At 40.1% G+C, this 25,749-nt stretch overlaps 1 protein-coding gene across 3 annotated transcripts in view; it reads right to left on the reverse strand.

Annotated features, from left to right (window-relative positions):
- Fras1 (Fraser extracellular matrix complex subunit 1) overlaps positions 1-25,749 on the reverse strand; it is a 482,271-nt gene that overhangs the window by 138,433 nt on the left and 318,089 nt on the right. For all 3 annotated transcript variants that reach the window (XM_045144057.1, XM_045144056.1, XM_045144058.1), the window contains 6 exons: positions 23,137-23,277; positions 21,796-21,936; positions 19,443-19,583; positions 15,811-16,081; positions 12,119-12,203; positions 8,672-8,998 (listed from right to left, as the gene is read on the reverse strand). In XM_045144057.1, coding sequence (XP_044999992.1) covers positions 8,672-8,998; positions 12,119-12,203; positions 15,811-16,081; positions 19,443-19,583; positions 21,796-21,936; positions 23,137-23,277 — 1,106 coding nt within the window. The remainder of the gene's footprint in view (positions 1-8,671; positions 8,999-12,118; positions 12,204-15,810; positions 16,082-19,442; positions 19,584-21,795; positions 21,937-23,136; positions 23,278-25,749) is intronic.

Genomic DNA, 25,749 nt, shown 5'->3' on the forward strand with positions numbered 1-25,749 from the left:
AAAGGGCAAAGACATCTGAATCAGGACTTACACCTACTGAGCACTCCTGAGAAGGCAGCCACTTTAATCGCTAAGGCTAATGTCATTGCAAGTGCTGCCTACCACTGCTGATTTACATGGTGTGCGCCCTCCTCCTACGTTGACATTCCCCACAGAATGAGATTGTTGAGACTGCCAGTGTTTGGTTTTCAGACTTCAAAAATCTATGAGTGTGATTATTTTCAAATAGGGCATTTTAGAAGAGATGGTTTTCTAAATTATGGTTGTTATTTTCCAATATGTCAATCAACAACAGAGCAAATGACACTCTCAAGAGGAGACAAGAACTATTAATTTGCATCACCTGTCCCTTGGTTATTTCACCTCTAGAAGGAGTCAAGGCTATTTTCACCACATGTACCAGGAAACTGAGTCAAATAGTGCCCAGGAGAACAGTGGCAAAGGCATTTTGTTAGAAACAGAATTTCTCCATTTTTTGGACTCTAACTGCCAGTTAATTGTAACTGCTTCCCAAGAATGACTCAAACCACCCCTCCCAGTGATCACTTTCCTGAAACGGCCCAAACCACTTGTCTGATTATCACTTCCCTGAAATAGCCCAAGCCCTGTGGCATGGTGGACCACTCTGCAATAAAGAATTCTGGGCCCCCACTACCTCGTAAGTAGTCCTTAGTCTGTAAGGGACGTGGCTTCTGATCTGCCTGCTCAGAGCCCTTCTCGTGCTTTCCCCAAATAAAGCCTGCCTCTCTATGAAACTGAGTCCTCTCTCATTTCATGTCCTGCTTTTGCTAACATACTTTGTGTCCTGACTTGTGTTTAGGGTCAAATCCCAGAGAATTTTGTCCTTTCACAATGGATACAACATATTGTTTACAAAAAATAATCAGACTTGTGCCAGATACATTGAATATACTATGCTAAAATGCTGGAAGTAAAGGCTCTAACTCCAACAGAGTTATATCTATAATAATACACATGGGCCTAGGTGTTTTTTTAATTGCTAGAAAATTTTCTAACAGAACGAATCTAGTCAACTTTGATTTTGGTTGCAGAGATCAATTATGCACCAATAACCACATTATTGGACTAAACAGGCAATGTGGCTTTTCCTATTCCAAATCAGTAGGCACAGTAACTTCAGCACACATTCCCCAGATGGCTCATTGCTGCATCCCTAACTTGGCCATATTTTATTAATTCAACTCTCTCCAGACCCTGTGTGAATGTGACTATTTAGGAGACAGTACAACTTGCAGGTCAGTGTATAGAGCATTGTGTTCGTCCAGCAGCATGTGAAGCCTGTGAATATATATATTTATGTGTGTGTGTGTGTGTGTGTGTGTGTGTGTGTGTGTGTGTGTGTGTGTAGACATATATGTGTGTGTATGCTGTATATATATATATTAGAAAATAAATGGAAGCTTTTCAGCACATAGCTTTGCTTTGAAATTTCATGGGAAGTCCTACAATCCTTGGGCTTCACCAGAAGAGAGCAAAGAGAGTAGAGTGAGCATGTCTAGAGAAAAAAAAATCTGAGGAAAAAGAATCAGTGGACCTGCAAACAGATAATTTGAAAGTACCTAGTCTGAGGAATATAAAGAAAAATCAGAGGAGTAAAGAGCAAAAACTTTAAAGAAATAATGACAGAAAATTTCCAAGTCTGGGAGGGGAATTACACTCTGAAATCAACGAAGCCCAATGATTTCCAAATAAACTGAACACAAAAAAAGTTTTCACTAATATACATTAAAATAACTCTCCAGCTGGAGAGTTAAGGTTAAGGTGCTTTCCTGTGAAGCCTAAGAACTCATGTTGAAATCTCCAGGTCCCATGTAGCCAGATGCAGTAATGCAATCATGCAATGTTACACATGGGCACAAGGAGGCACAAGTGACTGGAGTTCTTTCACAGCATGCTGAAGGGTCTGACAAACCCATTCTCTCTCAAAAAAAAAAAAAAAAAATTAAAAAAATACATTATATCATGTGTGCTAAAGTTATGGTAAAAAAAACCAGAAATTTGAATTTAGGGAGAAAAAAAATGTTCCATCACATACAAGGGAACCCCACATGACTAGCATGGTATTACTCAGCAGAAACTATGTAGTCCAAGAGAGGGGAATAATGTAATCCAAGCAATTTTAGAATAAAGTTGAAAACCAATAGTAATTTAATGGCAAAGTCATCATGCAGAACTAGAAGCCAAAGACCTTCCCAAACAAACAAAAGCTGACTGAGTTCATCACCATTGGCTGATCTCAAGAAATTCTAGATTTCTTCAGGTTGACATGAAAGGGTGCCAGTTAGCAACATATAAACACATGAGAGTAGAACACTCACAGCTGGAGGAAACTGCCATTGGTTTTCTGTGTCTATGGCTCCACATCCATTTTACTAGCTGCAAATTGAAAACACTCTGAAAAACAATGGTGTCTGTTCTGAATGACTGTCATTATTTCCTACACAATAAAGTGTATTTTTGTGAGTGTGGGTGTGTGCATGTGCAAGTGTACACACTGTATTTGGTATTATGACTCTAGCATAAAATTTCAAAACATAAAAAGTATTAAAGATAGGGCTAGAGAGATGGCTTCCTGGTGAAGGTGCTTTCCTGTGAAGCCTGCCTAAGGACCCAGGTTCAATTCCCCAGAACCCATGTAAGCCAGATGCACATAGTGTTGTATGTGTCTGAAGTTCCTTTCTCTTTTTAATAAATAAAATAACAATAACATATTTTAAAAGTGTTAAAGATAACTACAGGTATAGACATGTGTTAGTGTATTCATAATAATAAAAAGACAAAGTTATGACATCAAAAGCACAGTATTTGGGGGTAGTGAAGACTCATCTGTGATGTAAGGTAAGTTGTTATCAACTTAGAATTGATCTTTATAACTATAAGTTTTTATGTAAGCCTCATGGTAAATCACAAACAAAAATCTCAAAACTCCAAAGGCATCATGTTGTATACAATAAATATGTAGAGCTCTTAACATTTTTTTCTCAATGAAGTAGTTTTTTTAAGATTTATTTTTATTTATTTACTGGAATCAGAGAGTGAGAGAGAAAGAGAGTGAGAATGGACACACCAGGGCCACTAGCCACTGCAAACGAACTCCAGATGCATGTGCCACCATGTACATCTGGCTTATGAAGGAACTAGAGAATAGAACTTGGGTTCTTAGGGTTTGTAGGCAAGCGCCTTACACTAAACCATCTTTCCAGCCTTGAAGTAGGTTTTTTTTTGTTTTTGTTTTTTTTTTTTTAGGTACAAACCTTCCCAGCCATCATGACAATGGCTGTTTTTGTTTTCTTTCAAGGAGAGGCTGGGGGCAATATTCAAGAAGAGATAGACAGAAGGATATACACCATGTTTTTCTAAAACTAAAGTGTACAAAAAGCCAAAACTTAACCTCATTTTCCACAAAATTCTGACATTTTAGAATTGTTTTTTCCTGAACATTGGTGTGCATATCTATGTCAGCTTGAGAAATTAGCTAAATTCTTCATTGAACAATCTCCTGGCCAATCATGTTTTATGAATCCTCCAGAGTACATTAGCAGGCAATGAAATTCCAATAAGTAAAAATGAGGGTATGATTAAAACAGTGCTTTAAATTAAATAGTTCTAATTCATTTCATAGAGCAACAGGCATACAAAAATGCCAGTGATAAAGTTTAGTCATTACATATTGTATTACAAGTAAAAATATTAATTTTATGAGCTACCATAAGAGCACAGCCTCCATATATTAGAGAAAATATTACGACAAAATAAAACTCACCTCTCCCAGATTAAAGGTTGGGTCCTAAGTGATGAAACTAGTTCAAATAATATTGTCCTCCATTCTTTAAAAATTCCATTTTTGAAAATAACTTAAGTTGTACATAACAGTGACCCTTTCACTTAGTCTTTTAAATATACCTTAATTTTCAAGAGCTCATTTATACCATAAATTTAAATTTTTTAATCTTGTAGAAATTATGAGTTTAGCCAGGTGCAGTGGCACATGTCTTTAATCCCAGCACTTGGGAGGCAGAGGTAGGAGGATCTCTGTGACTTTGAGGCCACCCTGAGACTCCACAGTGAATTCCAGGTCAGCCTGGGCTAGAGTAAGATCCTACCTTGAAAAAAAAGAAAATATGGGCTGTAGGGGAGGAACTGGTGTTGTAGGAGAGATAAATAAGAGAGAAGGGAAATAAACGGGAAGATTTTGTGTTTGCTAATAGAGCCTTAGAAGGTTGCTACTTCAGATTAAGAATAGTCAACCTTTACTGGATGTAGATTTCAATGTTTTAATCAACAAACATTTTCTGAGTAAGCACCTTTTGAGATACTGAATGGAACAAGTCAAGTATACTCCCCTCAAAAGGGGAACTTTGGCATGTGGCAAGTGATTATTTGTGAAGTAGACTGATACTGTACACCACTGATATTTGTATTTTTCACAAGGCATTACATGAAACTGTCCCTGTGAGACCACCAATGGGAAGTAGGCATGAACTAAACTGAGGTAAATACAATAGGGCTTTTTAGCTACACATGGACAATACAACCAACAGAAAGGACTCTCAGCAATAAGATTGTCCAACAAGTTCAATAGTGTGATATTTGGGCCCTTTTAATAATAAAGCATTATCAAGCTGCAGAAAAGAACTACTCAAACAAAAAATGAAGTCAGAAAAATCATTAGATTGGTTGCTGTGGTGGTTTGATTCAGGTGTCCCCCATAAACTTAGGTGTTCTGAATGCTAGGTTCCCAGCTGATGGAGATTTGGGAATTCATGCCTCCTGGAGGGAGTGTATTGTTGGGGGCGGGCTTATGGGTATTAAAGCCAGTTTCCCCATGCCAGTGTTTGGCACACCCTCCTGTTGCTGTGTCCCACCTTATGTTGGCCAGGGGGTGATGTCCACCCTCTGCTCATGCCATCGATTTCCCCTGCCATCGTGGAGCTTCCCCTCGAGCCTGTAAGCCAAAATAAATCTCTTTTTCCCAGAAGCTGCTCTTGGTTGGGTGATTTCTAACAGCAATGCGAACTGGACTGCAACAGTTGCCAAAGTGGAAAAAAGGCATGATTTTCAGAGGCATCTTAATTAATGGAAAAGCAGGTAATTCCAAGAAAAGCCTGCAGTATAAACACTTTTCCCACTGAGCTCAACTTCCCCTACCTATGCTTTAGCCCTTATTACATGCACACTTCCTTTAGAATCATATCATCAGCAAGCTTGGGTTTGGTAATTCATCCCATTAATGAAAGCCCATTCTGCACAGCATTCTTTATTACTTTTAACCTTTAAAAATCGTTCCTTTAGCCGGGCGTGGTGGCGCACGCCTTTAATCCCAGCACTCGGGAGGCAGAGGTAGGAGGATCGCCGTGAGTTCGAGGCCACCGTGAGACTACATAGTGAATTCCAGGTCAGCCTGAGCCAGAGTGAGACCCTACCTCGAAAAACCAAAAAAAAAAAAAAAAAATCCTTCCTTTGTCTCTTCCCCCAATAGAATAGGTTTCAACACCAGTCCCCTTTCTCCCTAGCAGCTTCCCCTACTCCTTAAGTTGGTGGACACATTTAATCACTGCCACGTCAAGTTTGGGGAAAGTGGTGTACAACCTCAAAAATGAATCTGGACCACAATTCCTATGCTCAGCCCAGATGAACCCCACCCCCTCAGCACCAGTAGATGTGTCTACAGCATTTCTCATGTGACAAAGATACCATGTGGAAGGAAGGGAAACAGGATCCATGTCACTCAAGGCATTATATCCATCTCCTTATCCATCCACCTTTATAATGTACGTTGTTCAACAGAGAATCATTTCACAAGATTTCCTTCTTCTCATTCTTTCTTATGAGAAGGGAAACAGGCTAGATTTTCTGTACAGTAATATTAAGATTCACTTATATGCCTATGCACTGTGGGTTAAATAGAAATCCCTTGTCCATTCTGTTTAGACTACCAACTAGGCATCTGCCAGTAATTGCCTCCCCTCCAGATTTCATGTACAGGAAGCCTCCATGGAAAGAACTGTCATGCCCATCTTCAGAAATGGCACTTAGAATTAAACCAATCCCATCATGACCTATCTCCTACGCACTGTAAAAGGTGAGGCCATTTTACATTTTCAGGCTCCACAGACTTAGGATTATAAATAGCCTTTTTTAATAACAATTTTTTATAACAAGATTCCAGGAGGTTTGGGGCCTAGCCTGCTTGAACAGGACACTGGGAAAATGAATAAATTATTATCTTCCTTTTACCCATCAAGGGAATGAGAGCAGATTGTGATCAAAATACCAAAACCTACAGGTGAGAATGAAGAGAGCCCCATGGTTAAGGGGTAGGAGGCAAACATGCTTGAAATGAAATCATAGCTACAGCAATAAATACCTTTGGGAAAAGGAATGTTTGAAAACCCTTTTGTACTGTAGTTTCTTACTTTGGTGAATTAAAGTCAATTGTACAAACATCATAGGATGAATCTGAAGATAAAAAGGAATAATGATTAACATCATGTTTCAGTGCCCAATAAATGCTAAAAAAGAACAAACAAAAAACTTCCACTCATCCTATAATTTCCTTTAGAAGAAATATAGCCACTATGCTTCCCAAGGGTATTGTAAAAATCAGAAGTGATATAGGAAATGCCTCTTACTTCAAAAAAGGAAAAACAGTATTTATTTGTATAGCCTTATCATGATTAGTCAAGTTTATTATCAGTGTATCCATCAGGCCACTGGTGTCCTTGTTCCAATGCATGGTTATGAATTGCCGTGTGGCCCTGTGACCACTGCACGATAGGAGAGATTACAGAGAGGGTGAGGGAGAGGCTGGGACAACCGAAGCCATGTCCCAGGAATCACAAACAGACACGGAAACCATGAGCATGACACACGGTGAGGGGACTGCAAGGGTTCCAAAACTTGTGTCTCGTTTAAGAACTAAATTCTGGTTTTCCTTGTTTGGTCTTGGTAGTCAAAATCTAAGAAATGTCCTTTCATATTGAGCCATTCCACATAAAAAGATGTGCAATACACTGAACTGAGCTCCAAACTGAGATTAAGACCATGACAGGACTGCACCACAACTCTATACAACTTCTGGAAAGAAACCAAGAAGGAAGAAAAGAAAACTTTCTGTGTCTGTCTAGACTTCCTCCCTCCAGAACTAAACTTCATCCCCGAGGGTGATTGTGAGAGGGTGATAATTAGGATTAGCTACAGGGTGGCCATCTGCCAGCTCTCCCTCATAAGCAGCCTTCATGCACTTCATCTCTCTCACGCCACCATCACTGTTGTCAGCAGCTGAAAATAATGAGACAAGAGACTGAGAAACTAGTTAGCACAACATATTAGATTCAGCTGTTCCCCTTCAGGAGGCCCCATTGCCCATCTTGAGTTATCATTGGGGAGAAAATGGTAAGTGATTTCAAACTGTCCTTGGCAAATCTACCTCTCTAGCTAATCATTAATGACATTTCCATAGGTAGTGATATTTGAAAAGAAAAGCTAAAAAAAAAAAAAAAAATCACAAGTTTCCCAATGTAGTCCCATTGGAAAGAGTTACTTGTGATGGAATTGAGAAAAGGCTTCCAGTGAAATTATCATCAAGGATTGAAAATAGTTTTTAATATGACTAATTTGCTTTGCCATAAGTTACCTCAATTATTGACTAAGGTGTAATACACATCTTATTTACACTCTCAAGAGTGTCTGAACATAGTGCATGTATGAAATTTGATAGAACTGCTATATATTAACTTTAATATTTTACTAAAGTATAATTCAATATTAAACCCATCATTTTACAAGTAGCATTTGTTCTGATGAGACCAAAATAAAATGCAAGTTGATTTAATGGTAAACATCAAGTAAACATTAAGCAATTCAGAACACAGTACTCATGGATATGTCAGAACATATGAAAGTGGCCAGTCAAGGATGCAGAGTGAGTCACGTGTTCCTGTCTCCTAAGGCAACAATTCCCATGATTAGCATGGAAGGAAGGGTTTCTTCAAGTTCTTTCATCCCACTTTAATTAGGCTGGATAGACTGGCTGAACTTAACCTCTTTTCATTCATGAAGATTACCTGACAATGAGTTTCTCATCTCATGAGCTATTTTGAAAGGACAGATTAAAAACACTGATGCTGTGCTGGAGAGATGGCTTAGTGGTTAAAGCATTTGCCTGCAAAGCCAAAGGATCCAGATTCAATTCTCCAGGACCCATATAAGCCAGATGCACAAGGTCGTGCATGCATCTGGAGTTCGTTTGCATTGGCTGGGGGCCCTGGCACACCTTCTCTCTCTCTCTCTCTCTGAAATAAATAAATAAATAAATACATAAATAAACAAATAAATAAAATATATTTAAAAAAAACCAAAACAGTGATGCCTCCATCTCTGGACAGAGAAGAGGACAGTGGACAACAACTCAGCTTTATGGCAGTAGATCATCAGAATAGCTCAAATGTCTTATACTGGGAGAATCAGATTAATGGTGGACCATACAAAATCACTATCTTATGTAATAGATATTTAATGAGCATCTATGTAATAAATTGAAAAAGTGGATATTTACTTGTAACTTAACTTTATGAGCACTGCAGACTAATATCATGAGCGAAAATTCGCATGAAGGCACAAGGACTCTAACTCTAGGAATGATGCCTACCTTGGGGACATTCTTCACACGAAACAGTATATTCTGAAAAGAGTGTCCATCACTGGCCTGCAGGACTGCAACATCAGATGAGCTTTCTGAGCCATCGTGGGCATAGAGGAGAAGGCCTCTGGAGAGCTCGTCCAGCTGGAAGCGGTAGATGGGGGTTGCGGGGGATGGCAGCGCTTGGAGCAACTGGCCATGAAGTGGAGGGTCGAGCACTTCCACGACCACGTCCTGTGGGTTGTCGTCATCTCGGATGTCTAGCAGCTGCGTGGTGATCGTTCCCCGCTCTCCTCTGTTGATGTGGAGAGCCTCATTTCTCAGCACATACGGGGCCTGTGGAGATGAAAGGAAGGGGGTAAGAAAAGCCATTGAGCAGGCTAATGCACTGAGAAGCCATGATTGTATGTAACCTGTTTTTGATATTTCCACAAGTCTTAAGGAGCCTCAAGTACCAACCTGTGCCATGGGGAAAGCACTTGTCATAGGTATGGCAGGTCTTAGTAATTGAATTCTAAATGCTTCTTAAGCTGTTTCAAGACCATAGCCTTCATAAGATGAAATTCATCAAAGCTACTTGCTTCTAATTTCTCTGGAATAAGGGTTTGTGCTTATGCCCTATGCTGCAATCCAGGACAGCTCCATTTCAGAAAGTCCAGACATCCAGGAAAGACTAACAAGGAGGCACAGGATTTTGGGACTTGCATTTGGGAGTTGAGCCCTTCACTCAATGTGCTGACTCAGTAAGATACCTCTGAATTCATACAAGTTACCCCTAGAAATTTTTTAAAATAATTTTTGTTTTTATTTATTTAGAGAGAAGGGGCACACCAGGACCTCCAGCCACTGCAAAGGAACTCCAGACGTAGGTGCGACTTTATGCATCTGGCTTATGTGGTTTCATATCTGGTTTACGAGGGTTCTAGGGAATCAAATCCCAGCACCTTGGGCTTTGTAGGCAAGTGCCTTAACCACTAAGAAATCCCTCCAGCCTCCTGCTGGTAATTTTTTTCAAGTTCTTTCATTTAACTCCTACAGAGCCCCACCAGGCTTCAGCTGTGGCCCAAGATTGTGGCCCAGGTGAGGAAGGCAAATGCCCTGTTTAGTGTTTGTGCCACTGTCAGCATAAGAAAATGTCTATGTATTCCTTGGGATTGTCAGGCTTGTCCCCATCACCTAAAATAAGTAGATAAAACACTCTTTCATAAGTATAAAAGTTAATGAGCCACATAAGGAAGAAGAAAAAAAAAAAAAAACAGAAAACCTCACATAGACACACAGAAAATCAGGCCACAAGCCAAAAAATACATTATCTTAGTTTTTCCATTGTTTGAAGTTGAACCATCTAGGACTTTTCTCAAAACCCTGCCTTCATTCAGACGGCTTTCTTTCTAAAACTGCCTAAGCACCCTCCTGGCCTCCTGGAAATTACAATATCAATCAAAGTAATGTCTAATAATTATAATAATCACACCATAGGAAATCAGGAGGTAGCTGTTCAGTATTCCCAAGTGAGAACTCTAGCTCTGTAAGTTTGTACACGGGAAGAAGTAGATACTGATATTTTGAAAGAGGAAGGTCAAAGGTGATGTCTAAAATGTGAAAAATGCCAAATTAGCTTACATGGGAAAGATTTAGGGAGGATCAAGATAAAACAAAGATTTTAGATGTAAAGGAACCAAAATGAGTTAAACTTCCTAAAATTCCACCTTCAAAAGCTAAAATAAGCTATTCTGCTGAATTAAAAATGTGCTTAGTTCAGCTGGGCATGGTGGTGCATGCCTTTAATCCCAGCACTCAGGAGGCAGAAGTAGGAGGATTGCCAGTGGGCTCAAGGTCAGCCTGATACTACATAGTGACTTCCAGGTCATCCTGGGCTAGAATGAAACCCTACTTTGAAAACAACAATGACAAAAATCCAAAATATGTTTATTTATCTACTCACTTGATTTTGAAAAAACAAACAAAACTCAGAGAACCCTGGGAACTCACCATCTCAGATTAAAAGATTGTCAATATCTACCCTAGATCTTTCATTGGCCTTAACTACACTAGCTGATTTAAATAATAAAAAAATAACATCAGAGTTTAAGTACTAAGAAACATCTAAGCCAGTTACGTCCTAAGACTGACCCATATTTATAGAGTTCACATGTGTTAGTTTTAATTAAAATAAGATTTATACACTTACTTTAGGATCAATCTCTAATTACTTCCTAATTCCAAGTTACCTCTGCTGTGCTAGCATCATTAATATGAGTTGAGCTCAGTTATTAATACCATTTGGCAGTCATTTCTGGTTTTAGTTTATGGTGTTATCCATGGTCTATGGTCAGTTCCACTTTGGTACCAAAGATAGGAAAATGTCAGCTAAAAACAATAATCCAATGTCCTTCCTTGAATCGTGACTAATGTAGCAATAAGATCTGGATACTTCGTATCTTAGTTCTTCAGGATGATTTCCCACCATCTTGCTTTATATATATATATGTGTGTGTGTGTGTGTGTGTGTGTGTGTGTGTGTGTGTATTTAGTGAGTTATTATAATAATCATATACATAGTGGGAATTTAGAATTCCTAGGTGAGAATTCTAAAATTATCAGCCTCCCTCTCTCTCTCTCCCCCTCCCCCACTCTATCTATCTATCTAGATAGATAGATAGATAGATAGATAGATAGATAGATAGATAGATAGATAGATAGACAGATAATCACATTTGTATATGAGTCTATCTACCTACCTATTCCTATTCTTTTTGCACATTTCAGCTATTCAACTCCTCAGTCCTAGTTCTCAGAACTTCTACTACAAGTGCAATCTGACAGTGGTGAGTGATGATGTATGACTGTGCTGGACCTTTCCACTGAACCCCATCACCTCTAACAATTTCTTCAGGTCTCTGTCTGCTCATGACTATGTTTTATGAAAGTAGATTCCTATTGTGATCCTTTAGCTACTATACACTCTATACTACTGGGAAGGATATATGCAGATAATCTATTCACTCAAGAAAAGTCTTAGCTGGAACAGTTTTAAATTTTTCTGCAGATTTACTATCAAATTCAGTGTAGTAAAGTGAGCCACCAAAAGGTAATGGTTTAGAAGACAAACTCTGAAGCCAGCTTTCCTAGTATTTGACTATTTACTAGCTTCATCACCAAAGTGTAATTACTTAATCACCTGTGTTTTAGTTTCCTCATCTTTGAACTGGGGGTAGTAGTTTGTAAAACTGGCATGAAAATCAACTAAGTAATGTACATGAAGCACACATACAGCACTATAGATGCATACACAATTACTACTGAGAATGATGTTATTATGCAAAGAATTAAAAATTACTCCCAACAGTATTTCTTGATAAAACTAAGACAAGATTAATTCATCTTGGTCATCTTTTTTTCTTTGTTCTTGAGAATTAGTAGGTTTACTTTGCATTTGCCTGGGATTTTTCTTACCTGTGTTGAAAATGCTTGTATGTTGATCAGCTGTGGTTCAGAGAAGAATTGTTGGTCACTAATTTTCAATGAAAAGTATCCTTTCCTGAAGAAGTCCCAAAGGAAGGAATGAGAAAACACAATTATTACATTCATTTACAGAAAAATAAGAATTAAATATATATTGCACACTGTCTACATGTAAAAATTTGGACAGGATCATTAGAGTAATATATCTAAAATGTAAAGAGAAATTACCAAATATATGAGTTAGAAGTAAAAATACTAGGTGTTCTTAGATATTGTTATAAAATGACATAAATATTTTATTTTCTGAAATATATATATTCAGGCTAATACAGGTTAGTGATTTATAGGCTAGTGGGTAAACTGAAGAATGGAAGGACTCAAAAGCTCTAACCAGTTCTCAGTGATCCCTTTTACCTGCAGCCCTTCCATATTCAGGTGAGTAGATCCCAAGAGCAATATTTACAAGGCTGAATTACATGGCTTTATTTATGTCTCCCTACCCTGCACAGAGTCACTATATGTAGAACTAATGAAGGACATCTTATTCTCTAAAAATTTCACCATGGGTGACCAGTGACTAGCATGTATCAATGAGAATGTGGAATGAGACCTTTTGAGGGAGACAGGGAAGTATGGGACTAAAAGACTTGAGTCCTCATTCCAGTTCCAAGTTCTAGTTTCTGAACTTAACGTCTTGGAGGTATGAACCACTTTGGCCAAGCTGTAACAAGTCTTACTATTTTGCTTAGTCTAGCTCTAGTAGGTTTCCATTACTTTCAGCCCAAGGGTCCCAATTAAGTCTCACTATGCTGTATGCTGACTTCCTATGAAAGACTGTTGTTCTAGCAACTTCAGAGATGATTCCTTAGGAAGACAGAGTTGCCCACCTTAACTGCCAAACTAAACACCACTCATGGCTACCTGGCAAAATGTGTGAGTAATGTGTTATGGAAGCAGTTAGATTCAGGTCTATTACAGGGTTCATTGTTTCAAATGCTCTTTAAAATATATTCTTGCAACTAACTACTTACATCTGAAATACACAGAAGAATTTCAAAATCAAGTGCCAACAAAACACCAGATACTGTCTGAGTCGACCACATGACACTTTAAAAAGGGGAAAGTATAGCATGAAACCATGGGGGGAAGGGTTAACTACATCAAAGAGAGCAGGGTTGGCATGATAGAACTGTTTCTGTCTCGGTTGTGGTTGTGGCAACAAGACTGTACACATTTGTCAACACTCATAGGAAACACACTTTAAAACAGAGAATTTCATTGAGTGGAAATTCTGCTTCAATAAACCTGGCTTTCTCTTTAAAGTTGCTCATGTATTCTCCTATTTTCTTTCCTCCCCTTCATTTTCTGCCTCATTTCAGGCCTGCCTTCTCCACTCCCACTTCAAAGCTTCAAGAGAGTGCAACTTCCAGAAATAACATCATGAACAAAGAAGGAGGAAAATGACTTTTGTTGGCACTCAAGTTCCACTAACAGTGTTTGTCATCTCAGTTTGCCACCATCATTCTGCCTACACGGAAAGATTGCTCTTTACGTCACAGGAGCATTATAAACAGAAGACCATCCAATCTTAAAGAATTCCAGACTTAATCATGGTTGGTCAGCATTTCCATGAAAAAAAAAAAATAAAGCACAAACTTGTATGTTAGATGAGATGGACCCTTTTGTTTTTGTATCATGCACAGACAAATAATTTAGTTTTAATGAGCTTCTGCCCACCTCATTATTTATGTCATTTTAAAAAATGTTTTTAATATCTTATTTATTTATGTGACAGAGAAAGAGGGAGAGAGACAGAGAGTGAGAGAGAGTGAGTGTGTGTGTGTGTGTGTGTGTGTGTGTGTGAGAGAGAGAGAGAGAGAGAGAGAGAGAGAGAAAGAGAATAAGCATGCCAGGGCTTCCAGTCACTGCAAATGAACTCCAGGCACGTGCACCCCCTTGTGCATCTGGCTAACATGGGTCCTGGGGAATCGAACCTGGGTCCTTTGGCTTTTCAGGTAAATGTCTTAACCACTAAGCAATCCTTTCAGCCCTATCTGTTACTTTTTAATGTGGCTTTTGAATGAATAACCATGGGCATCATCCCCTACCCCAAGAAGACTTCAAGAACTCCCTAACTTAAAATGCTTTCTCCTATTTAAGAGTGCAAAGCTCAGATTCTGTAAGAAATTAGGTGATATGTGGTTGAAGTGAAATAAACAAGAGCTAACTTTGGTTATCTATGGAATTTCATACTTTTCAAAAGAGATTCTAAGACAAATGGCTCCAGGTACAGAGCTGCATAGCTCTATGAGTGTGTGTGTGTGTGTGTGTGTGTGTTTGTAAAAAGAGAGAGGGAGGAAGGGAGGAGAAAAGGAGAAGAGAGAGAGAGAGAGAGAGGGAGAAAGTGGGAGAGAGAAACGGACTTAGAACTATAATTGCAGCCAAAGCAAATGCAGGTGATAGACCAGGAACTTGGAGAGTGTTCTGACCACATGAACATCAGAGTCTCTGTAGCCTCTGCAGTTTATGCTTCTTTGTGCACTAATCTTCAACCCTTAAGGATGGGAGTATGGCTGCTACTCCTAGAATATTCATCAGGGAGGCAGAAATCACTGTGGCTAAAAGCGTGGGCTTAGAAATCTGTTGTATTGAAGTATCAGCTCTGTATTCACAGGCTGTGAGAGCTTCAGCAAGATGATTCATGTTCTCAAGGCCTCAATTTCCTTACCTGTAGGATGGAAATATAATTTATATACCCCATGTAAAGAACACCTGGCTCAAAGTTAGCATTTAGTAAATGTTGTTCTTATTCCTACAATGGCATCTTCTGACATCAGTGCCAACATCAGCTCTGCAGTACAAATGATAAAGTGTTAGCTGTTTTTTTTTTTTCTGCAGCTGAACTTCAATCAATCAGTAAAAATAAGAGCAAACACTCAGGTTTAATGTGGACAGGAGAAAGTATTCACAGTGTCCCTTTTGCTGTTCCATGGACTTCCATTTCATGTCTACACGTACATCCATGGCAAGTTATCTGCACCAATGAAGCAGAGCAGGGGAAGGCGACTGAGAGAGGCTAATCTTGGAGGTTCATTTTCTGGTTTCTGTTTAGCATTTGTGTTAACGCTCAATTGCATTCCTGAAGCATATGTCAGCTTGGATGGGGAACATAGCCAGGAGCATGTGTAACATCAGGGGAAAACTGGATCAGGCTTAGAAATTAGCCACAATTAATCTCATAAAGTGGATAATAAAAAGTAAAGTGTGACTCTTCAGTTTCCTTCCTCCTCTGAAATTCTAAGGACACAAGACACCCTCAGAAGCCAGTCTTCCATTCTTTACCTGCCCCTACTTCCTGGCACTGCCCTCATGTGGAGGAAGCAACTCTCTCTAACCATCTAACAAGTTTGGTTTCTGCTGGGCCAACAATCTGGGTAATTATACTCAGAATTTTCCTGTCACATCAGAGAATTATCCATAATTATATGATAAAGCAAAAATGCCTCAAACAGAAGTACACTCTCTAAGCAATTACAGGAAAATGATGACAGGCAGCTGAAAGCATTTGTGGAATATCGATCTCCCCCGACGAGGAGGGATGGCTGTTGAGAAAGAGGTTGGGGGTGGAGAGGCAGGCAGAGCCAGGATGGAACAGAGGCATCACGAAAATAGCACCAACTCACCGGAGCTTTTCTTTGCTGTGTACAAAACGCACTTTCTTCTCATTCACATCTTTCCAGCTAAAATGGCCAGCCTTTTCTAGCTGGGCCTCCTTGCCATTTCTTGAGAGCACCAGCTGACCATTGGTGGGCGTGCTCACAATGTGGAACAGGAGGTCTTCCACTCTGCCATCCTGGTGTTGGACGTTCAGGAGAGAAAAGTCCAGCGGCTTCATTGAACCAATGGCAAGGGTCAGGGAGCCATTCACATGAAGACTAGGAGTGTGCATTTTTTCTAGAAAACACATGAACCAAAAGGTGAGGCTTGTCATATTTACTACTTAGGTCCTATTTACTTATTTTCAAGAAGTTTGCAATGTTAATTCAGAGCTAGACATAGGAGATTCTAGGCTACTGTTTGACTCAGGCATCCTCTAACCAAGAGTTGTCAGTGTGGATGCACATGAGGGCAACACAGGACTTCAATGGAAGTTAAATTAGAAAACGGTTGGAAGACATTAAAGGAGTAGATGCCATTTTACTGTTTGAATGAAGCAATCATTTTTATATATAACAAAACAGCACAAGATACAAAAGAGAAAAAATATATCGGCTGGATGTCATCAAAATTAAAAATGTTTTGTGCTTCAAAAAAAATCAAAACAAAAAGACAACCTCCTGAATGTGAGAAATGTTTGCAAAATACAATCTGAAAAAGGACTTGTGTCTAGAACATACAAAGGATTCTTTCGCTGATGAACAAATTTAAGAAGTGGTAAGAATTTCAATAGGCCTTTCTCCAAAGAGCAACATAAAAAAGGGCAATAAACACACAAACAAGTGTTCAACATGAGTCACCATAGAGATGCAAATGAAAACCTTAGTCAGATGTCACTTTGTTTTCACAAAGACAGACAATAAAAGTACTTTTGAGAGTACCACTGGAGCCCTCATGCATCACCAGTGGATGCGTAAAATGGCTCTGTCACTTGGAAATATAGTTGGAAAGTTCCTCAATTAAATGTGGCTTAGCAATTCTTGGTAGACACCAAGGAGGACTGAAAACAAATAAGCATATCCAAAGACTTGTGTATGGATGTTCATGACAGCATTACTCAAAATAGCCCAAAGTGGGAACTATGTAAGTATTCCAAGTTAATGAAGAGATTAAAAAAAGCTGTGATTAGACCCATAAAATGTGATGTTATTCACTAATAAAACTAAAAAGGAATGATGCATGCTACCACACAGATGCACCTCCACATAAGAGTAGTCATGGATGCCAGGCCTACCAGGCTATGCATGTGATTCTACTTCTATACCATATCTAGAACAGGTAGATCCACAGACAAAGTAAATTAATGGTTGAAAGGTGCAGGAGTTATGGAAAAATGACCAGAGGCTGCTAAGATTATGCTAAAGATATTTATTTATTTATTTATTTTATTTGAGTGAGCAAGAGAGAGAGAGGTAGAGAGAGAGAGAATGGGCACACCAGGGCCTTCAGCCACTGCAAATGAATTCCAGACACATGTACTACCTTGTGCATCTGGCTTACATGGGTCCTGGGGAATCGAACCTAGATCCTTTGGCTTTGCAGACAAACGCCTTAACCACCAAGCCATTTCTCCAGCCCATGGTTTCTTTTTTACAATGATAAAAATGTTCTGGGATTAGGTACTGGCAATAGTTACACATTTTTATGACTATACTAAAAAACACTGGGTTATATGATTTAAAGGATAGACTTGTTATATAAATTATATTTCAATCATGATGATAAAGAATCTATTAAAATAATAATGGCACTTGGGCTTTATGGGAGAGGCTCTGACCTAGACATTCGGGGAAGGACCTCATTCATTTTATGAACTCTCTAGGTAATGTTAATGAACTGGAAGGTTTTAGAGCCACAGTCTTTTCCTGACACACCTGTCACAGTAGATCCTCCATGGGCAATAAAAGAGGCAGGTGTCTGGTACCATTTCTTATAAGAGTCCCAGTCAACCCACAATAAAGTAGGATGATTAGTTTTTCACATTCAGAATTCATATGAAACATATACTTTGTTAAAAAAATTTATAGCTTCTGTCCATAGAAAACATCTGATGAATTAATGTTTCCTGATAGAATGTAGAATTTATTCTTTTTTCTTGTGAGGTATATTGCCAAGGTCTTTAACTGGCAGTGATTCCTTCTACAACTAGGTCATATAGGAAAATCAGGAATGTCAAGTTTCATAGGGATGACTTCTACCATAAGATTATTCTGACAAAACTGAAATGCACTCTCACAAGTCAACTTGTATTAAATGTCCCAAGAGCAGTAAGCGTCTCAATTACTAAGGGTCTCTTTTTTTTTTTTTTTTTTTTTTTTTTTGCAGTACGGTCTTGCTCTGGTCCAGGCTGACCTGGAATTCACTATGTAGTCTCAGGCTGGCCTTAAACTCATGGTGATCCTCCTACCTCTGCCTCCCAAGTGCTGGGATTATAGGCGTGCGCCACCACGCCTGATTTACTAAGGGTCTCTAGAAAGTTCCGATAACTTAAGTAAAAGATACATCATTTTTCTTTTGAAAACATCTTAATATTTTTAGACATCATAAATGTGAAGACAGAATATGTGATTGACTGTGGGCTTTAACACGTGCCCCCTGTTACTGATGCATGACACACAGAAACTAAGGAGCACCCAGCCATCATGCCACTCCCAGGCTTTGTCCACGGTGGCAGTTACCTTCTCATTGCTGGGACAAGCACCTCATGGAAGCAGCTCATGGAAGGAAAGGGTTTACCTCAGGCTTACAGATTCCAGGGGAAGTTTCATCATTGTGAAGGAAGCTGGCTTACGTCTTCACACAGCCATAGTAGAGAGACAAAAGCCTTCACTGTAAGCATGCGCTGGCTCTCAATACACACCTTAGTGGTGGACCACTCTCAGTGACAAACCTGCTCCAGCAGGGTTCTACCTGCTGCAGACTAAGTAGGAAGTTTATTTATTTTTAATTTTTCTTAATCAAAAATACTTGAGGCTCTGAGTCCATTTACATTCAAGTAACCACATCTACTCCAGGGAACAAAAGTAAGACATAATACAAATTTATTTCTCTTTGCTATTGAAAGTGCAGCGGACATCATGTGTGGAGAAGGATTAGTTCCATTCCTTTAACACATTATCTTATTTACCACAGTAACTAGAGCAGCTCGTAACCTATCCACTTCAAATATATAAGTCTAATGGAGAAGTCTTTTCACACCATTAGATTATTCATTTATCACTTATCTCCACCGTGTAAAAAATGATGTACCATTGTACCTTGGCAGAATAGCACGACAAGTTTATATGAACAAAAATAAATACACATCCATGTAGATATGTATGCAATTTTCTAAAGAATGGCTGCAGTTCAAAAACATGCCTATGTTTCTGCCAAATTTCTTATCTGATAGTCATGACTTTTAAAGCACAGATTATTTATTTTTCCATCTGTTGATCACGGAACTTGAGTTTTCCTAATTGTCATGTTCTACAAACAGCCCCTTGTTCCTCAGTAGCACTGGAGTTTTCCCCAAAATAGGAAGGCTACCTAAGAGGAAACCCAGTATTTCACAGAAAAATTATTGGTAAAGTCATCAGACCATCAGAGCAGATCTTACCAGCACAGGTTTCATTAGATGAATGGGTGGAAAAGCCAGGGACACAGTGCGGCATGCAAAGGCCACTCTTCAGAAGGAAGCCATGGTCACAGAGATGACACTGGTCCCTGCGGTTGCACTGTAAGCATCCCAAAGGGCAGGCTGTCAAAGAGAGAACACCACAAGTGAGGCATAACCCCCAGCTGGGACCACTCAGGCAAATGAAGGGGTGACAACCAGAGGAGTTAGCACGCGAGTAACAAATGTCCCCAACTGCAGCACAGAGACGTCCATGTTTGTTTGTTGAGCTTCATAGGGAGCTGATCTAACTGCGGGATGAAACACAACAGGGAGACCCACCCCTCAGGTTATACAATCTGGATGTGAGAGAGAACATTAAGAGCACAGGCCAACCTTACGATCTATCTTAAAAATAAGGATAGAGCTGGGCATGGTGGCTCACGCCTTTAATCCCAGCACTCGGGAGGCAGAGGTGGGAGGATTGCCGTGAGTTCGAGGCCACCCTGAGATTCCATAGTGAATTCCAGGTCAGCCTGGGCTACAGTGAGACCCTACCTCGAAAAACCAAAAAAAAAAAAAAAAAAAAAAAAAAAGATAATAATAGTAATAAGGATAGAGATCTGAAGAGGTTACCCAGCCACTAATGTTTTTGCCAGCAAAGCCTAATGACCCAGGTTCAGCCCCGCAGTACCCACATGAAGCCAGATGCACAAAATGGTGCATGCATCTGGAGTTCGTTTGCAAGGTTTGGAGGCCCTGGTGTGCCCATCCTCTGTCTCTTTCTCTGTCTCCTTGAAAATAAATAAAGTATTTTAAAAAAAATGACATGATTTAAAAAAGTTAAGGATAGAAAGAGTACCTAACGCAAGTAATGGTTGAAAGGATTTCATGCATTACAACATGGGCTGCCAGGTACACATATATAAGGGCTCAGCTGCATTCCTGTACTCATTCTCCCTCTTGCTGTTCTAGTTATCATTGTAATTGTCAGTATTGTCACAGTGGTTGTCATGGCAGTAGTGGAAGTAGCAGCACTAATTGAGCAAGGTATGTGAAGAACCACACAACTACTTGTTTGGATCAAGCCAATGATCTTCTAAGGATCGGCTGCTTTCTACCTATTTATTTCTGCTCCCTAGTTAGGACTTATGATATGAGGCTGTGTAGCACCGTGAGAACAACTCTGGACTAAAATCTGTAATCTTGGGTTTAGTATTTGTTTCCTTAACACGTTGTGGCAGTTTGAATCAGATGTCTCCCATAAGCTCATGTACTTTGGATGCTTGGTCCCCAACGGCAGCAATTTGGGAGGTGCAGCCTTGCTAGAAGAGGTGTCTTCCTGACAGGGACTTTTGGGGTATGATAGCCAGCTCCCCCTTGCCAGAGCTGAGTTCACTTTCTTGTTGCGACTTTCCACCTGCTAGCAAGGGGTGATGTCTGCCCTCTGCCCTGCCATCCTTTCTCTGACATCAAGAAGATTCCTCCTGAGACTGCACACCAAAATAAAACCTTTCCTTCCATTAATTGCTTGTGGTCAAGTATTTTGTCCCGGCAATGAAAAGGTAGCTACAGTATACCTTATTTGATATTTATTTGTTTTTCTATTTTCATACTTGCTTATAATATGTTTTTATCTTAACACTTTTAAGCACCTCTATTTTCCACTCGTGAAAAGGACTCATACTGTCTGCAGTCATTTTACCAAGTCATTGTGACTCTTAAATGAGATAATACAAATGAAGAAAATCTGGTGAAATACAGTGTAGAATGCTATACCTACTCAATGGCATTATTACTGAACATCAGGAATTCATTCAAGAGGTGCACATGGCATCAAGTTCTGATAGCATGATGAGAAGAAAGGGGAAATTTTAAAAATGATCCAGTGTATTCGAAGACTGGGTTTAACTTTTAATTTAATATTAAAAGCCCCAACATGTCTCATTAAAGTATTCCCTCAAATCCTAGTTTTCAAGGATATAATGCCAATATCAGGGTCATGGGTGATTTAGTATACACACTGAAAATGTTATGTCTATGTTACAGCTGATCCATTTGTAATAGAGACTTTGCTACAATTCAATATAAACTTTACATTCCACAAAATGTTGGCTTTATCTCCATAAGGGCCTGTAGGGACAATATTGATTCATGCTAGAGAATGACTGGGCCTTTTCCCTATATCCTGTTTAACCAGGACCTGGCAGAAGTACATGGAAGCCATTCATTACTTAGGCCAAGCTCCTTCATTCTACTTCTAACTCAGATGCTCTGGGTCACCTGAGATTCAGTACACGTGACTTACTGACAGTCCTTACTTCTTCCCAGAGACCTTGGCAGAGACTTGAGTTACCTGTGCATTTGTGTTTCACATGGTCTGCAAAGTACCCCTTTCCACATTCCTGGACACACTGGGTTTCCAAGAGGAGAAATGGCCCTTCACAACGTGTGCACTCATGGGGACCTTGGCACTGGACACAGTGGCTGACACAGCCTGAAAGACAAAAGTTAAATCAACATGAATCTTATAGCTTTCCAAAGGGGCTTTGGCTGTTTGTGGGAAGGGAGGTTTAAATGTCAGTTCAATCTGGAGCACTGGGAAAAAGCCTTCCATGAGGAATTCTGGTCATAACCACTCTCAGTGTAGAACATGAGATTGGTAACCCCACCCCCAAGATCACCTGTGTCCTCCTTATAGAACAGAAGCGTCCCAAACACTTCTGTAGTAAAGGTTAGATTAAAATATGTGAAATGGGGCTGGAGAGATGGCTTAGTGGTTAAGTGCTTGCCTGTGAAGCCTAAGGACCTTGGTTTGAGGCTCAATTCCTCAGAACCCACGTTAGCCAGAGGTACAAGGGGCACATGAGTCTGGAGTTCGTTTGCAGTGGCTGGAGGCCCTGGCACTCCCATTCTTTCTCTTTCTGTCTGTCACTCTCAAATAAATAAATAAAAACAAAAAAAATTTTTTAATATGAAATGACAGACAAATACTAGAGGGACTGGCAGATGTTTCTGACTGCTATAATGACTCATTAGTCTTTGGTTCTTGGGACCATTTGTTCAAGTATCAACTGTTTCTGGTTCATCCCGACAGTGGTCAGTCTCTCAGGAATGTTCTCTGTGCAGTTTTGGCAGGTATTTCAGGGTCTCAGGATGCTGTGGTGTCAAAATCAAAACTAAAGAAGGTACTGGGGAGATGGATATGGTGGTGCATCTCTGCACTTGGGAGGCTGAGGCAGCAGGAGTGCTAGTGTGAGGCTTCACAAGCTACACAGCGATGTCCAGTCTCAAAAATGAAAAAAAATCAATAGAATGAATAGAAAGGAGAAGAGGTCAGAGAGGGGGTTGGTGAGGTTTATGACATATAGGACAGTGAGGAAACCAGTGAATTCCATGGTTTCAAATACCTGGGTCTATAGAACCTGAAGAATAGGATTGTTCATTTTTTAGGAAATTTAAAAGTAATGGCTAACACGTGTCTGTTTGTATGGCCATGTAACTCCAAGGTTGTCCCACTGTCATCAGGTTTTAGCACATGTTGTACTAGGGGATGGGAGAAAGAAAACTAAATTGTTACTGTTAACAAAGAGATTTGAACAAAAAACTAAGACTGAGTAAAAAAAAAAAAAAAAAATCTACAAGGAAAACTTGCTGCAGGCTCTCCAGAAATGAGAGAAGGCCTCCACACACTTACGCTTGCAGAAGCCTGCATCTCGGTAATATGATGGTGAGCACTGCTCCACACAGGCGCCGTCCTGCAGAACATAGCCATCCATGCACTGTAGGCAGTCAGTTCGCAGAGGACCGCTGCAAGCGTTGCAACTCCAGTCACACTCTAGAAAGAAAGTCTACATTAGATCAGCTTCCTTGCTATCTACCCTCAGTCCCAAAATCTCATACAGAGGGAAACTGTCTGCAGTTCTGAGGGTTAAAATGAGGAGACCACAAGAGATGTCACCTAAATGAGTTGTAACAAGGTCTTGGCTTATAGTATCCCAGATGCGTCTCTGAGGTTTAATGTTTCCTAATGATGTCAGACACAGGGATGTACCAGGAGCTCTCCAACTCTATGCTAAGCTGCTTGTCAGCAGCTATTGAAAAACAGGTCAGCTCGGCTTTATTCTAGGGGCGCCTGAGTACTTCCTGTCTGTGCCATGCTAAGTCATCATGTCAAACCTGCCCTATGCCATCGCCAACTTGCCCCACAAGCCTCATGCTGACTTTCTCCAAACGCTCAGTGATCACTAGGAAAATGGGAAAGGAGAGACCAACCAGGAATGCATTTGCTTCCACCATGCACATTACTCACATGACTTCCCAAGACCCTGGCAGCACAACAGAACAAATCAGTGATGTCTGTTTTAAAGGAAACATAGGGAACTTTCCTGAAAGAAAGTGCTTATTGAGCAACAACAGAAGGCCTCATTCAGGGCAGTGGAACTTACTCATTTACATGTTTCTTTGCTCAATCAGCACTGATGGGATGCATGTCACTGCAAATAAAAGTGGGAGGTGGGGACTCTCCTGCTTTCAAGGAGCATGTGCTGTGGTGAGGTCAACTTTCATCATCCAGAGGGATTATTAGAAATGAACATTATCAGGCTGGCTGAGCCTCACAACTACTGAGTAGGAAAATATGTTGATGCTATTATTATTATTATTATTATTATTGATTGCAGTTGTGATTATGGCTGTTGCTTGTGCTTATAATGACGTAGGCAATACCGATGGAAGTCAAAAACTCATGTTTGATATCCCGTGTTCTAGCTGGTAAGACCTTGTGCCTGGCACATGGGGGGAAAAGCATGGTTAAGTTCAGATGTTTTAAAATGTTTATGATATTATTATTATTACCAAAATGTTTTGTATGGGTTAGGGTATCATGTGTTAATGCCCTCTTTCCCTAGTCCCTGCCCCCATTACATTGGGGACACTCCTCAGTAGGGTTGCAGGTTCCCCATGGGGTTATAGTTTATGCATTGTGGGAGAAGTAGTCAGTTATTTTGGGGGAGAGGGGATGCCTCAGAACATAATGTCTCAACCTGTGGCTTTTACAACCTTTCCACCCCCTCTTTTGCAAAAGTCCCTGAGCCATGGTGGGTGTGTTTTAAGTCAGTGATGAGCATCTTAGGAGCCTCTGGCTCTCTGCTTTTGTAGGTGTTGAATATCCTACACCCTGGTAATGATTATCAGGAACACAATGGAAGCAGCATTCTTGCTCAACTTCCCATTCCTCTGTGGATTCAGCTGTGGCTTGGCTGAAGTGAGAGGGGTAGTTTATCTCCTCTGGTCTCCCTACCTTCTGATAAAGAGGAACAGACTCTTCAATGGAGAGTTAAGTCACCATAGTTTAAATGGGATAAGCATTATTAATTTAGGGAGAATTTGATGTACATAACCCTCTTTTAGCCAAAGACTAGTGAGAACATAATCTTTGTCTCCATAGGATTCTGATCTGGTTTCCAATTCCAGATATGGGTTCCTTTAAACTGAGCAGATCTCTTGGACAATCAGAAAGCTACTGGCTATCCCTGAGGCTGTGTGCCACTATTGCACTGGTGTTTACCTCCTGTCAGGTGTTTGCTTCTGGGTAGCTTAGACCTCTGCTTGCTCACACTATTTTTGGCCACTTCCCTGCAGTAGGTCATGTAGTACTTTCTAGCACTAGACAGGCTAACTGTCTGGGGACTGGCATTCTTCTGAATTCCATTCTATGTCAGCAGCATATAGTGTCTTCAGCAATAGAGGCTTAGCTTTTGCCTCAGGCAGGTAATCAAGTGCTTTGACAGAAAGCTGTCTTGATTTGGGGACCTCATAGGTCTCTCCATTCAACAGCTCAATGTGGGTAGCAACCAATCTCTGGTACTGGGAATAACAGGTCAGAGACAGAAAAAAAAATTTAATCTTAGGCTTCATCCCACACTCATCAGATCTCTACTTTTCAGGTGCTCCTCCCTTACTCCTTTTGAGGGCTATATATTTTAGTCTATGTACAAGGATAAAGGTTTCTATGTTATCAGCTCACTTTGGGTTTAATTTTGTGTCTGGTTCCCCCATCTTCCCCTTTCCCTCCATTCCCCCAAACCCTTCCATTCCTGTTGTCTGGGCCTTGAGTTGCCTATCAGGTATGATAGCAACTCGAGCAGGTCCAGGTTAGGAACCACAGATAAGTGACACCATGCTGCATTTGTCTTTCTGTGATTGGGTGAGTTCACTGATTATGATCTGTTCCAAGTCTGCCTGCAAAATTTCATTGTATCTTACTTTCTTCCTGCTGAGTAGAATTCCGTTGTGTAAATGTACCACA

Source organism: Jaculus jaculus, chromosome 2 (genome assembly GCF_020740685.1).
Source record: "Jaculus jaculus isolate mJacJac1 chromosome 2, mJacJac1.mat.Y.cur, whole genome shotgun sequence".
NCBI classification, from domain to species: domain Eukaryota; kingdom Metazoa; phylum Chordata; class Mammalia; order Rodentia; family Dipodidae; genus Jaculus; species Jaculus jaculus.